The 15,949-nt window shown below is 45.5% G+C and overlaps 1 protein-coding gene across 4 annotated transcripts in view; it reads right to left on the bottom strand.

Moving 5' to 3' along the window:
* Nucleotides 1–15,949, bottom strand: part of EGFLAM (EGF like, fibronectin type III and laminin G domains) — a 156,161-nt gene that overhangs the window by 86,624 nt on the left and 53,588 nt on the right. For all 4 annotated transcript variants that reach the window (XM_066240022.1, XM_066239995.1, XM_066240005.1 and 1 more), the window contains exons 2-6: nt 14,351–14,460; nt 13,167–13,250; nt 10,385–10,411; nt 5,505–5,622; nt 3,738–3,873 (exon numbers count right to left, since the gene is read on the bottom strand). In XM_066240022.1, coding sequence (XP_066096119.1) covers nt 3,738–3,873; nt 5,505–5,622; nt 10,385–10,411; nt 13,167–13,250; nt 14,351–14,460 — 475 coding nt within the window. The remainder of the gene's footprint in view (nt 1–3,737; nt 3,874–5,504; nt 5,623–10,384; nt 10,412–13,166; nt 13,251–14,350; nt 14,461–15,949) is intronic.

Below are 15,949 nucleotides of genomic sequence, written 5' to 3'. Positions count from 1 at the left end.
ACATTAGGGCAAAATGAATCATAAATGACAACTATCACTTTTGCTGGGGGTTATACAGATAGCCTGCTAAGCTGCTTTTGGAAAACCTTGCAATTCATAGAAATTTTAAAGTATTACACTTTGCTTTGCTGGTGAATTATAAATGTTATGTTTCACTCCATTTCATACATGAAAAAGCTGACATTTTAGGACTTTGCAGTGTTGGCGTTTTAACTATTACTAGAACCAGAATTACTCCAGGCACACTCCTGGCTTGGCCTTACCAAATCTACTCAACAGAGGGACTGTAGATGACCCTTGAGGAAAACCACTGGCCTGGAACTTTAAAGGTAGGCAACTTGTTTTGTTTTTAATGTTCTCCTGTTTTCCATTACTTGCACCGCAATTGTCACCCTTTTCAACTCTCAGTCATGGACTTCAGGTCTGAATGACCCATCTGTCCTCACTTTCAGAGCTCAGAAAAGGACAGGTACAGACCAATTAGTGCTGTCCCCTCCCTGGCCACAGTGATTGGTTCAGGGAATAGAGAGGAACCCGCGCTCGGCCAATTGGAATGACTACTGAGACTTTGTTGGGTTATTTTCCAGTGGGGCCAGCCAGTTGACTGCAAGTCTTCAGTGCTTGGTGGCAGTCTCACCAGCACTCAGGAAGAGCCTGCCTGGAAATGAAGCCAACGAAGGGAAAGTGTGGCACAGAAATGGATGGAGAGGGACTGCCGAGGTGACATGGATCTAGTATTCCTTGACTTTAGATTTGCCATCGAACTCCACAGTCCTGGGAGCCAGTGCGTGACTGCCTCGTCTTCTTTTGAGCATCTGCTGCTTGGAATTCAACAAACCTGATGAAACCAGGTCCAGGCTCAAGCATCAAAGAGACATTGTGAGTACCTCTCCAAAGAAACACGTAACTATTTTTCCACAACCAAGGAATAAGCTGGGAAATCGAGAACGAGATGCAAAGCTAATCAAACCTTGGCAAAATCCTGACCCAGCTTCAGAGAGTCTCGGGAACGATACTGAACTAGTCTCTTTGTGAATCTGTGAGGCCGCCAGCCTCAGACGAATCCCATCACTTTTAATGTCGAGAACACCACCTGCACAAACAGCACTTTCATCAGCGAGGTGTTTCAACTCCAACTCCAGCTGCAACTAGCGTCCCGAGGACTCTCCGACTGGAGCTAGACTGGGAATTCCTTTTGCTTATTTTCTTTCCTTTTTGCTTAAAATTACATGGCAGCATTGGGAAGCTATGTCTCACATCTGTAAACTCTCAGAAAAGCTTCTAATCATTTTTCTACCCTTTGATAAGATGAATAACAAGGACTGGAGAGGTGTTAAGAAAACAAACAAACAAAAGCAAGCTAAAACCAAACCAAGAAACTTGCCCAAGGCAATACAGATACAATGAATTGTACTTGTTTTTTTTAAATTTATTTATTTATTGTTATTAAATTTGTGAGGTGGCATTGGTTAATAAGATGATAGAGGTTTCAAGTGTACATCTCTATGATACATGATCTATACATTGCATTGTGTGCCCACCACCCAAAATCAGATCATCTTCTGTCACCATATATTTGGTCCCTTTACCCTTTACTAACTCCTTCCCACACCTTTCTTTCCCTCTGGTAACCACCAGATTGTTGTCTGTGTTTATGAGTTTCAGTTTTATATCCTACATATGAGTGAGATCTTATGGTTCTTAGCTTTTTCTGACTGATTTATTTTGCTTAGCACAATATTCTCAAGGTCCATCCACGCTGTTGCAAATGGCAGTATTTCATCCGTTTTTATGACTGAGTAGTATTCCATAGTATATAAGTACCACATCTTCTTTATCTAGTCCTCTATCAAAGGACACTTTGGTTGACTCCATGTCTTGGCTACTGTGAATAATGCTGCAAGGAATGTGCACATATCTTTGTGAATAAATGTTTTTGAGTTCGTTGGGTAGATAACCCAGAAGAGGGATTATTGGGTTTTATGGTAACTACTCAGTTTTTTGAGGAAATGCAAGACTGTTTTCCACAGTAGCTGTACCAATCTACATTCCCATCAGCAGAGAACAAGGGTTCCTTTTTTGCCATGACCTCTATAATATTTGTTATTACTTGTCTTGTTGATAATAGTCATTCTAACAAGTACAAGGTGGTATCTCATTATAGTTTTGGTTAGCATTTCCCCAATAGCTAGTGAAGTTGTTGGCTATTTGTGTTTTTTTTTTGTTTTTTTTTTAAATATTCTTTTTTTTTTAAATTATTTATTTATTTATTCATTTTTAAAGAGGAGAGAGAGAGGGAGAGAGAGGAGAGAGAGACAGAGAGAGAGAAGGGGGGAGGAGTTGGAAGCATCAACTCCCATATGTGCCTTAACCAGGCAAGCCCAGGGTTTCGAACCGGCGACCTCAGCATTTCCAGGTCGACGCTTTATCCACTGCACCACCACAGGTCAGGCGTTGTTGGCTATTTGAATACCTTCTTAAGAGAGTGTCTGTTCAGGTCCTCTGCCCATGTTTTAATTGGATTGCTTGTTTGTTTGGTATTGAGTTGTATGAGCTTTTTATATATTTTGGATATTAACCCCTTGTTGAGTTGTCATTTGCAAATATCTACTCCCATTTGGTTAGTTGTTTTTTGTTTTGTTTTGTTTTAATTTGTTGTTAGTATCTTTTGCTGTGCAGAAGCTTTTTAGTTTGACACAGTCCCATTCATTTTTGCTTTTACTTCCTTTGCTTTTGGGGTCAAAGATATAAAATTTTCTCTAAGACCAAGATCCATAAGTTTAGTACCTATATTTTTTTTCTACGCAATTTATTGTTTCTGATCTTATATTTAGGTCTTTGATCAATTTTGAATTAATTTTTTTACATGGGGACAAACTGTAGTCTTTTGCATGTGGCATTCCAATTTTCCCAACACCATTTATTGTACTTGTTTTTTTTCATTTTTGTCTTTCTCTGCCTGGCTTATTTCTTTTTTTTTGTTTGTTTTAAAATTTATTTATTAAATTTAATGCAGTGACATTGATAAATCAGGGTACATATGTTGAAAGAAAACATCTCTAGATTATTTTGACATTTGATTGTGCTGTGTACCCCTCCCCCAAAGTTAAATTGTCTTCTGTCACCTTCTATCTGGTTTTCTTGTGCCCCTCCCCTCCCCCAACCCCTCTCTCCTTCTTCACCCCATCCCCCTCCCCCCAGCTCCCTCCCCTGTTGCCATCTCATTCTTGTTCATGTCTCTGAGTCTCATTTTTATGTCCCTTCTATGTATGGATACATATAGTTCTTAGTTTTTTTCTGATTTACTTATTTCACCCCGTATAATGCTATCAAGGTCCTTGTTTTTAAAGGGCTTTTCCCCTCTCCCTCCAGAAAAATCACCATCAAATATTTACTTCAAAGACAATGTTTCAAAGGCAGGGAGGCAAATTTCAAGCCTGAAATGCAAGTAGGCTTGTTGGCAATGGTGCCTCAGGGGTTTTCAGAGGTGAGGACTATCTCTGACTGTGGAAGGAAAACGGGAAAGAGGTCAGATGAGCAAGAATAGGTTTATATGGCCCACCAATGAGAAGGGGGGGAGAGGTGCTGGTCCCAGGACAAAGTATAAATAGACATATGTCTACCTTTGTTACCTATTGAGTACACATGCTATGAGATGGCACCCCTCTGGTCTCCTATCGTGCTTGGAATACTTGAGGCCACTAGTTTTGGCTTTTGGGTATGATACGCAAACTTACCTGATGAATTCCACAGAATAGTACTGAATAGGGGAGCTTCCTTCACTCTCTCCAGGTTTCCATGATAGGGCCACTTCGGACTCAGAAACCACAGTGACATGTGGCTGTTGGGGTGCTGTTGGAGGCAGGCAGGAATCTAGACAAGAGAGCAGACAACTAGTGGGCTGGTGATCTTTGTTGCTGGAGAAGTTTAATATATTAAAAAACCTGTGTGCTTCCTACTGCCTAAACATCTCTATTCAGAACAGCCTCAAAATCCAAACCAGGCCCTCGCTGGTGGCTCAGTGGATAGAGCATCGGCCCAGTGTATTGACATCTTGGGTTTGATTTCCAGTCAGGGCACACAAGGAGAAGTGACCATCTGCTTCTCCTTCCCACCCTCTCGCCCTTCTCACCCTCTTCCCCTCCCACAGCCAGTGGCTTGGTTGGTTCAAGTGTGGCCCCGGACACTGAGAACAGCTCAGTTGATCCGAGCACATCAGCCTCAGATGCTAAAAATAGCTCGGTACTCAAGCATTGGCCCAAGGTGGGGGTTGCTGGGTAGATCCTGGTCAGGGTGCATGTGGGAGTGTGCCTCACTATTTCCCCTCCTTTCATATATACAAAAAAATCCAAACCAAACAAACAAACAAAAAATAATCACAACTGGATTCACCATTAAGATTTTTCTTTTTTTTTTCTTTTTTTTCTGAAGCTGGAAACGGGGAGAGACAGTCAGACAGACTCCCGCATGCGCCCGACCGGGATCCACCTGGCACGCCCACCAGGGGGCGATGCTCTGCCACGACCAGAGCCACTCTAGCGCCTGGGGCAGAGGCCAAGGAGCCATCCCCAGCGCCCGGGCCATTTTTGCTCCAATAGAGCCTTGGCTGTGGGGGGGGGGGGAAGAGAGAGACAGAGAGGAAGGGGGGGTGGAGAAGCAAATGGGTGCTTCTCCTATGTGCCCTGGCCGGGAATCGAACCCGGGTCCCCCTGCACGCCAGGCCAACGCTCTACCGCTAAGCCAACTGGCCAGGGCCACCATTAAGATTTGAGTCAATAAGAGCTGGTTTCTCCTTCCGCTAAATCCCAGTCATAAATCCAACTGAATTATCATCCAGACCATTGATCTTAGAGCATACAATAGTGTGTACCCTTTAAAACCTCAAGTCATACTTCCACCTCCTAACAACCTTTCATCTGTTTGCATGATGGAATTGATATTAACCTACAAGGAAAATAAATGCTTAGTCACTTAACTTTCTGTGTGTGTGTTCTCCCAAATCATCAAAATACATACCAATGGTAGAACATTTGGAAAATGCCCTCATGTGTAAAGATGTAGGAGTCACTCATGATCCCCTCACCCCAGGGTAACTGCTGCTACTATTTTCATACCCAGACTTTCATATCTCTCAGCATTCATTGATACTATTGCTTTTGCCAAAAACATTTTTTTCTGCTTTCTCTTCTTAATAAATCCTATGCAGTTTTCAAAGTTGGGCCAAAGATAGGATTTTTTCTGATACCTTCTCTGAGCCTCGAGGTGGAGAAGTGCTCTCCCCTGAGTGCTCCAAAGTCCAGCACTGTAGGTAGCAGTTATCACAATCTGTGACTACAGATTAGATGATTTCTTGACCCACCCCACTAAGTTCCAAAAGGAAACTGAATTCCCAGAGCTCAGTACTGTGCCTGGCACATAGTAGGTCCTCTGTGATATATACTGAAAAAAGGAATAAAAGTAGAGGGCCTGCCTCTTCCTATTATTAATGAATTGAATCCATTTACCTTGGGGCAAGGTGGTAACATGCTGAGGAGAGCTAATCCACCCTTTGCCTGTCAGGCTGGAAGCTGCTATGCTCACTTGATATTTAGTGCCTGGTTTCAAATCTCCGATCACTTCCTCCTGTCAATGACCAAACAATAAAGGTGTCAGTGGGGCAAACCAGACAATTTCCATGAGCACTGCAGCTTGAGGCCCCTGTGACACTGCTTGGGACAGAGGCTGTTTAACTTTTTCTGAGATTGGCCAACTTTTCAAATTTTCAAAGAGGACAATGCCATGCTGTATTTCCCCAAACTGCAGAATTGCCTTTTATTGAGATCTCTACCATAGGTTCCTATGTTAGGAAGTATATACAGTGTGGAGATGCTAGACAAAGGGATGATTCGTGTCCTGGGCCATATGGAGCAAAATGGCACAAGATTTCATCATGTTACTCAGAACAGCGTGCAATGTAAAACTTATGTACTGTTTATTTCTGGAATTTTATATTTAATATTTACCGACCTTGACTGTCCGTGGGCAATAGAATAGCAGAAAGCAAAACCTTGGATAGGGAGGACTGCTGTGGTCCTGCCTGGGTAAGGCCATCTACCAGTCTCTTAGTGGCTAGCACTCACCTTCATGGGACACTTCCCACATTGGCATTTCCAGCTCAGACCTGCCTTTTGATGTCCAGCCGTAGGTTTAGGGCTACCTCTTGGACATCTCTACCCGATAACTACCAAGCCGCTCAAATTCAACATAACCAAAGCTCAACTAATCCTTCTGCTTCCTCCCACCAAAAGCAAAATTTTATTTCACCCCTTGTGCTATCTTTATCCAAACCAGAAATTCTTGACACTTTCCTCTCTGTTCACCCGTGCCTCCTAAACCACCATTCAATAGGTTACCAACATAGTTACCAGGACTCTTTCATATCACTTGCGTCTTTTTATGTCATTTCGTCCTCACAGATATTTCAGTCTAAGTCCCTGTACTTTTGATGACAGGCTCTGATCCTCCTTGCCACCAACATACTGCCTGGACCTCCAATGTAGACTCCACGCTGCTCGAGTTACCTTCCTGAACTCCAAATCTGACCATGTCCCTTCCTACTTTACAACCCCTTAGAAGGACATATTTGTGTCCCCCTGTTTATCCTTCCGGCCTTGTCTCATGCCACCTCCCTTCCCTGCATTCTGTATTCCAGTCAGACTCAAGAATTTGGCAGGATTCAAATTTATGCCATTCAATCCCTTGCCTCTGGGTCTTTGAACCTGCTGCCCCTCTATATGAAATGCCCTTCCTTCTCCCCCGCCTTGCCTGGCTCACCGCTGTTCATCCCTCATGACTCAGTTCTGCTGAGACATTATCTCATTTCTCTGACCCACCCCCTGCAGTCTGGTTAGGCATCCCTCCTCTGTGCTTCCTAGTGTCCTTGGTGTATCTCAATCTCAACACCACTCACCTTATATTGGAACTGTCTGTTTATCTGTCACCTTCGCTCCACCCACCTGAGGGCAGGAAGCAAGTTCTTATTCCTCTGGCATCCCAGAGCTTAGCATAGTATTATGAGACATGTAGCCAATGTCCAAATTATGCTTGGCATTTTTTTGATGAACAAATACATGAATGAGTGAATGAGCATAAAAAGAAATTAAACCATGGTGTTCAATGTAAGCAGATGACCTCGTAAAGAACTTGCTCCTCCTACTGGCCTCCTCCGCCTTGATTAACGACATCAGTGCCTTTACTCCAGGCCCTGGGATTAGTAATACCAGGAACAGGGCTGACTCCCTCTTACCCAGCTCCCTCCAGCCACCTGCACATGCGTCTCAGACCTGCTTCCCTCTCCCACTTCCTCCGAGTCCTGACCTGGGCCATTTCTACGGCCACTTGGAGAGGGTTTATCTCCAATCCCCAACACACACACCGCCACACACACGCACACTCACTCACACATACACTCTATCCCAGTGGTCCCCAACCTTTTTTAGGCCCTAGACTGGTTTAATGTCAGAAAATATTTTCACGGACCGGCCTTTAGGGTGGGACAGATAAATGTATCACGTGACTGAGACAAGCGTCAAGAGTGAGTCTTAGACAGATGTAACAGAGGGAATCTGGTCATTTTTAAAAAATAAAACATCATTCAGACTTAAATATAAATAAAACGGAAATAATGTAAGTTATTTATTCTTTCTCTGCGGATCGGTACCAAATGGCCCACGGACTGGTACTGGTCCGCGGCCCGGGGGTTGAGGACCACTGCTCTATCCTACATGCAGCTGCACAAAGGGTATTTGCTCAACATATGGACCTGCTTCCACAGCCCCTCCAGCTTGAATTTCCTGCATCTGGGCACTCCAGTTCCACCATATGTCCCCTGGTTCCATGTCAGGTTGGGCTCAGAGACTGCACGTAGCAAGTACACACCAGACCTGGTGCTCACTTCTCTCCTAGGCCTCCCCCTCCCCCCCCAGAAGTGGAGACACGTTTTCAAACCCACTTGATGCTCTCACAGACTTCTGCTTCAGAGTGCTTTCCCCTGTGACTTCACCATGTCGTAGGGAGTGGGGAGGCAGTGCTGTGGTCTCGCAGGCCACTCCAGAGAGCAGTGAGCAGCCAAGACCAAATATAGCTACTATTAGTCACCACGTGTTGTTTCTCTGCCCCAGGAACATGTATAGCCTAGCTTGACTCTCCCTGCAGCCCTGTGACACAGGTGTCCCTCCTACTTCATTTATAGACGATAGAAAGGGGCCCCTGATAAGTTAAGGACGCTGGAGGACATACACTATGATATGGCGAGGTGGCCACTGGAAGCCAGCTTTGCTTGACCCCAAGGTCCAAGTTCTAATTCTACAGTACACAGATGAAAAAATTAGATAACATTTAACTCTACCAAACATACTTATCATAAACACCAGAGATGTCAGATTATTATTATTTTATCTATAAACAGGGAAGTTTATGCCCCAGAAATTTTAAGGTTGTCACTAAAAATCAGAACCTACCTACTGGACCCTGATTTAAGATCTCCCCTGTACCTCACTCATGCTGTGTATTCTCTCACTGCGGCAACCCTGGCCTTTGTTGCAAAAAATGATGCTAGATGTTGTCCTGTTCATTGGCCAGACACATAGCTACAATGCTGCGAGGGTATCTAGGTCACACAGCGGAGAGGGAGCATGAAGTAAGAGCCCAGGAGCCAGGAGACTCAGTTTCTGGGCTGGATAGCTACCCATGCCACTTAACTTCTCTAGGCCAAACTTCCAATAACAAAATTCTGTGATTTTTCATAAATAACCTTCACTGGTAGCCAGTATACTACCTTGGATTCAATCAACTTCATGGTTGACTCTACAAGTCTGGTCTGGGCCTCAGTTGCCTTAGTACATGTCAGTAATATTTAGCATCATTAGATGGAAGGTACCAAAGAAATAGAAAAGCAATATCTTACAAACACCATTCTTCCAATGGTCCAGAGACAGGCTGTGCAGGCCAGAGTGAAGGGAGGCGTTGGAGGGATTTCCATCCCCCAGGGCGGTCAAGGGAAGTTAGAGAGTATCTTCCAGGGCTTTGTAGGAGGAGCAGCGTTGGCTTGGGGCCAGCACAAATCTTTCTCACTTGGGCCTGTCCTATGTATTGCAAGAGTCAGCACCCCTGAAGCTTGTTCACTAAGACCCACCCATACCTCCACATGCCCTACAGGAGACAAGGGAACCCTGAGCTGGGAGCCATTACTCACCAACTTCTTCATTTTATATATAGTCAAAGGGACATTCAGAGGGGTTCAGTGGCCTTGCTCAAGGTTACCCGGGCTGTGGGGACAGAGCTGAGACTAGATGCAAATCTCATAGTTCCTGGCTAAGTTTTCTCTCTCTAGCCCTGGATAAGATCCAAACAGAATCACTGTTCTGGGACAACCAGAACAGAGGAGTCTGGGGTAGTGTGTGGTGCATCTTCCTGGCTGAGCAAGACAATCTACTGAGAAGGAAACAGAAGAACTGTCTATTTCTGTTTTCCCTCCTCTTTTAACATGCCGTGGGATTTTAGAATGTACATACTATATCAGCAGGGTGGCATATGTATAATGAATTACTACATAACTATACATACATTGTTACGTCCTCAAATATTTGTTAGCTGATGATATGCATGATCAGAAAGTATGGAGACCGTCCATTTAAACATCCTTTTCTGTTTCAAAATCTTAAGGAATTACCAGCTTGTCCTGATCTGCTTTCCTATTTGTTTTTCCAGGATGAAACTGTAGGTTGCTCTCCTAAGAAAAAGGCAGGTGTCAAAGGCTAACCAAATCGGGAGTCTCTTTACACAAGCAGATTATCAAAGAATGCATCAGAATTCCACATCATCAGCCAGGTAATTTGGGTCATTTCATTATTTGCCAACCCAATCTCCTTTGGCATTCAACCCAACAAGTCAGTCGCTAGTTTTGGATGACCCAGTCCTGTCTATGAGAAGGTCTGGCACAGTTAGAAGAAGTAAGAAGAAGAGAAAAGGGGGTGGGGTGGGGGGACTACTCCCACAGTGGTGCTCACTTGTTTAAATATATCAATCTTATCCACCTAGTTTTGGAACAGAGCTTAAAGGACTTTAACCTTTAGAAATGTTCCCTTAATCTCACTCTGCCCTGTGAGATGAAGTGACACATACAAGGATTAAAGGCGGCTCCTTCCCAAATGGTGATAGGTGATCCGTGCTCCTGGGAGGCAGTGCAGTACGGGCCAGAGGAAAATTAAGCACTCCTCACTTCGGCCTTAATCAGCACGAGGGAGATGCGGAAAAAGCAGCATTTTGATCAAAAGAGACAGACCCCCCCCTTCGCCCCAGAATCCTGGGTTGGGGCAAGGATTTAACTTTTCTGAGGCATACTTACAAAAATCACCTGATGATCCGATTGCCCCTGCAAAGGAGAAAAATCAAAACAATGTGAAATGTAAAAGAAACTTACAGGAGCAAAAGGAAGCTGTAGAGGAGTTGACGCCCACCACGCCCAGCCCAGCCCAGCCCAGGGCAGCAGGCCCCCATCTTCCCAGGATGAATTCTGCTGGCCCCTCACTCGGGTCCCATTCCAAGCAGCTATGATTGTGAGCTTGGTTAACGCTCACAACATCCTTCTGCTACAGGATGATGTGACACAGGACAGAGGTTCCCAAACTTCCTCTGTTCACATCACCTGCAGTGTCTCGGGAATATTTTTTATAGTGCCTTCAATTCAGAAGACATGCCTGACAGCTCCATTTCTTTGGTACTTACACCCAAACGACTTGATGGCACTAGCTTGACAAGACACAGCTGTTCCCTTTGTTTACCTCCTGCACAGCGCCCCTGGGGGTTGGCTGCAGAGCCCTGAGTTCCCCTGGCAAGCAGTTTGGAGTCAGAGCAACACCACCTATGGATTACTATTTGAATCCCCACTGTGTCAATGAGGGAGCTGGAACCCAATGGGGTGACCCAGCTGAATCCAGAGCCCACTCTGCTATACCAGAGCCCGCCCCTGCCCTCTGCCTGACTCACTGCCTCCATATCCGGTTATTATCGATATTTCCTCTCTCCAGGCTGAGTATTCTGCACATCCCCTGCCCCCACGCAAACACACGGCACACAGGCAGCCACACTCACTCCCCTGGCTCAGAGCAATCCTCTCTACCTGAACGCCCCTCCCGCCTCTGCCTTTCCAGCTATGGCCCCTGCTTCAATTCTCAGCCCCACGCGTTACCTCTTGCCCACTTGTCCTTACCCCAACCTCTCTCTCGTCAAAGCCTCAGCCTGTCTACGCAGTGACGTGTTAATGACGTCTGGTCTCACGCTGTCCTCTAACTGTTTAGTCAGTGTGGCTGTGGTGTTCCCAATAAGACTGAAAGCCACCCAGGAACAGGGGCGCTGTGCTATCTCCTACTGGGTGCCCCGCAGCCACTATGGAAGTTATGTGAAATCGGCAAGGTTGTCAAAATGCTAAAATTTGAAAGCATACTCTAATGCCTGGCTGTAATTCACAGAGAGAACATAGTTAACATAAAAGCAATGACCATCAGGAATGACAACTGACATCCACATGGCTGCCTTCGCCTTGACCAAGGACTGGCACATGCACAATTTTATGTGGCACTCACAGCAGTATTATTATTACACCCTTTCGTGGCAGAAAGGGGCGGTTTAGACAGGATAAGAGACTCTGACCAAAGTTACCCAACTACAAGTACAGGAAGGAGGTCTGGAAACTCGGGGTGCTGTGTGCCCTCCTGGCCCTCTGTCTTCTGTTTGCACTGCGGTGACCGTCCCAGAGATGCCATGTAATTTGACAGGTACATTCAGAGCATGCCAGTGTCCCGCCGAGGTTCACATGATGAGACAGGATCTTGACTTCAGAGGCACTGTCTGGACTTCAACACACTTATCCCAAGCACTGTGCCCTCCCTGCCAACACTGTTCTAGTCACACACATTGCAGGACAGGAGGCTGGTAGCTGGGGACACTGCCAGCCCCTAGATGGGCCCACAGGCTTGTTGAAAGTTCTAGTGCTGCTGAGGGGAGACTGAAGCTCAGTGACAGTTTCCCAGGTGAGGTCAATCCAGTCTCCCCTGTTAGGATAGAGCAAACCACAGAGCCTGGAGCTGAGGGCTTCTGAGGCAAATGAGCAAGAGCCTGAGATGAAAAGCATATCATGCAAAGTCCACGCAAGCTGAAAATGCGTGTGTCTTCTTTTGGAGTCCCGGGGGCTTTGGTGAAAATCTCCAGAGCAGGGCTCAGCAGCCCTGGGGTGACAGTGGATTCTGTTACCGGCAGATGGATGATTTGGGGAAAGATATTCCACTCCGGAATCTCAGCATCCTTGTCAGTAAAATGAGGTCATAGTCGTCAAGATCAAATGCAAAAACAAATGGGAGGCATGAGTGATGGAGCCTGGCGGGTAACAGATGCTCAGTCAGTGATAGCTACTTATCACGGAGGACAAATAGGTTTCCAGGTGCGGTGCCCAGCAGGCACGTAGCCACTGCGCATTACCAACACGACCACCAGCCAGCCAGTACAGAAGTATTCTGCGCACTAATGCGACTCCCTGCAGAGTGATTGGAACCGCTCTAGCCTGTGGGGCAACTGTAGACCGGGAAAGAGGAGAATGAAAGAAAACAGAACGTGCCTCAGGGAGAAAAATCTACCCAGCGAGACCGTGACAGGAAACAGAAAAGAAATAGATGAAGAGCCAACAATTGGTTAGTGACAGGACAGGGTGCCCAGCTAGAGAAGGCAAACAATCACTGTGGACCCTTTGAGTGTACACTTCAAATGACATCCTTTTCTTCTGCACTGTGCCCCCAGGCAGTGGGGAAGACAGAACTGTGTCATATTTATTGATAAAGCTTTATTGAGATTTCAAAAAAAGTAGAGTTGAACTTTTTGAAGAAAAGAAGGGGGAAAACAGCTGTAAAGTGACTGTTTTCTCACATGATCAATGGGCTGGGTTGAGTCCAGAACTTTCTTCACGTGGCTGCCTTCCTGGTGGTCCAGGTGCACATGCTCACGAAAGGCATCCATCCATTCCCAAGGACCATGCAATACAATGCTATTACCATTACATACAGAGCAGCACACACACAGCACGTCAGAAATGCCAGCCCCAGATGTGCTCGGAGCAGCGCCATCATGGAGGTACTTACAGAGGTGGCGATGTCCTGGCTGAGCTGCACGCGATGGTACCGCTCGTGCGGGGGTTCGCCTGCGCCGACCGCAGTGTAGAAGACCTGGGGAAGACGCAGACGGCAGGGTGAGCGCCGGGCGGGGCTTCTCCAGAGGATCGAGGCCCAGGGGTCTAGGCGCACTCACACCTCCGTGGGCTCTGAGGGGCCCTGCCTCCTCTCACCCACACGACCTGGCAACAAACATCAGACACGCCGGGCCAGGGTCACCGACTGGTAAGCCTGCAGAGGCCCAGAGGGACACTCGTGCCGGGGAGCTGGGATGGAGAGGGCTGTTCACAGCTTCCGGTTTTTTTTTTTCCCCTCAAAACCACGACTCTCAGAATCTTTCATTTCTCCACATTTGATACATGAGCTGGGAAAACACATTTCTCCAGGAAAGGACTCTAGGACAAGGGCCTTGATAAACGGCGGCCTCCCGTGGAGAAACGACGACAGCAGGGGCTGGTGGATCTAGAATGTTACTGCGTGTGGGTGAGCTCGCCTCCCATCCCCAGTGGGCAGCGCCGCTCCAGCCCACGGTGCCCCACGGGAATGCCCATCCTGTGCAGCCAGCTCTCCTGATATCCCCAGAGACTTGAGAACTCCAAATACTTATCTGAGATCTTTTGATTTCTAAAAGTTGACTCATTTTTAAAACCACTATTTAAAGAGAAGATTTGGGGGAACATCAGTCAGTCCCATTGGTAATCGCTGATAGGTAGGAATGCTTTCTCCCTTCTTCCCTCCACTTCTCAGTTCACCCCATTACTGTGATGCAGACTGCACATTATTCTGTACGTGTCAACAACATTCCACAGTGACTCCCTATTACTTCCCCTGTTTCTGCTTTAGTCCCTAAGTTCGACTGCAGGCAGGTGGGTACAAGAACCCTGTCTTCTACTTCACGTTTTTTTTTTTTATCCCTGAACAGAGGAAGGGTTGGGAAGATCCTAACTGACTTTCAGGACACTAACAAATGTCCTTGAAAGGGAAACATTTCTTCTGGTTTCAGGAGGGAGAATGGGGCAATAATCGATATGGGAAGGCTGCTATTAGGAGGTCATCATGCAAGAGCAAAGATGAGAAGGTGCATATAGTCATCTCAGTGCATACAGCTAATCCCAACACACCCACGACGGGAACCCCCGTGCCCAGGTACTCACGGTATACCCGGCGACGGGGTGCCGAGGACGCCTTGGCATGTTCCACTGGATGCTGAAAGCCGTACAGTTCAACGCGTCCAGCAGGACATGCAGAGGAGGCCCCACCTTGCCTGTTTCGTTTTTGCCAGAACAAAAGAGCTTGTGTTAGAAGGCCCATGCATCCAACCTTGGGTAGGCCTACACAGGATGTAAGAGAGGGTGCGGACAGATGGAGAGCCGGGGAGGCAGCCATCTCTACAGCATGACTTCTCCTGAACTCTGCTGTCCCCTTCCAACCCGGCACTGACCGGGAAATCAGGCCAGCTACTGCTCTCAGTCCCTTCTGTATTTACAATACCTTAGGGACCAGGAAAGGGAAATTCAGGGTATTATAGATCAAACACTTCTGGCTTGATCTAGGAGCTTGGAATGTATTAAAGCAAGATGATGATTTTATTTTTTAACTGAGTAACATACAGATGTTTTATGTATGTGCTATATAGATATGTCTTTATATAGCCAGGAAATTCCCATTGCAGAATGTTTGAAAATATATTTAAGTGTAAATGGGTGTCAGAAAATTTCAAATGTTTTTCTGTGCATTTACTTTAAATAGTTTTACACTTACAAATAGTATATTTTATGCTCACAAAATCAATAGGTACAGATTGCCAAAATTTAGAAAATACAAAAATAATAATCATTTCACTATTCAGAAATGAGTCTTGTCAATATGTTAGTAGAGCATACCTCCTTTTAGTCACATGCAATTTTTTAAAAAATGGATGTATACATTTATAGTATTGGTATTCTATTTATTGTTGTGCTTATATATAATAGATACATAATAGATATTTACAGTTTTAAACACTGGATTTCCTAGAATGGTTCTGATTCTCCACTATGTCTCACAACTTTGTCCCCTTGAATTCTTCATCATCATGAAAGTTAGGGGGTCATGGCCACATGGCTTCCTAGGACAGGAAAGCCTCGAGAATGGCCCAGGCCAGGCCTCACAATATCTAGGGGAGGGTTGAAGGGGCAGGACAGGGCCCTGGTGTCATGCCTTCATGAAGATTCTAAACACGAGCTGGTGGAGCTCAGTGCTCCAAGCATGCCACTCTCACATAGACTTTCTCATCCCTATACATCGACTGGAAGATTTTTTTTCTTTCTTAAAATAACTGACATTTATATGATGCTAAAAGTATTATTTATATTTTTATTTTCAGATGATTTTAGAAGAAATAAAGTTGGAGAAATATTTTTAAGCCATATATCTGATAAGAGGTTAATACCCAAAATGTAAAACAACTCAACAGCAAAATACAAATAATCCAACTTAAAAATGGACAAAGGAGCTGAACAGACATTTTTCCAAAGAAGACATACAAATAGCCAACAGGCACAAGAAAAAGGTGCTCAACTGTCAAGAAATGCAAATCAAAACCACAATAGGATATCGCCTCACACCTGTCAGAATGGCTGTCATCAAAAAGACCAGTGCTGACTAGTGCTGACAAGTGTGGAGAATAGAGAACCCTTGTGCACTGATGGAAGATCCTATCAATGGAACAAAAGGCAGAGACGGTGAGAAACAAGGTAGAGACAGCCTTCCTC

Source organism: Saccopteryx bilineata, chromosome 1 (assembly GCF_036850765.1).
Source record: "Saccopteryx bilineata isolate mSacBil1 chromosome 1, mSacBil1_pri_phased_curated, whole genome shotgun sequence".
Taxonomy (NCBI): Eukaryota; Metazoa; Chordata; class Mammalia; order Chiroptera; family Emballonuridae; genus Saccopteryx; species Saccopteryx bilineata.
The sequence above is the reverse complement of the archived record's forward strand: the minus strand, read 5'-3'. Positions and strand labels throughout refer to the sequence as shown.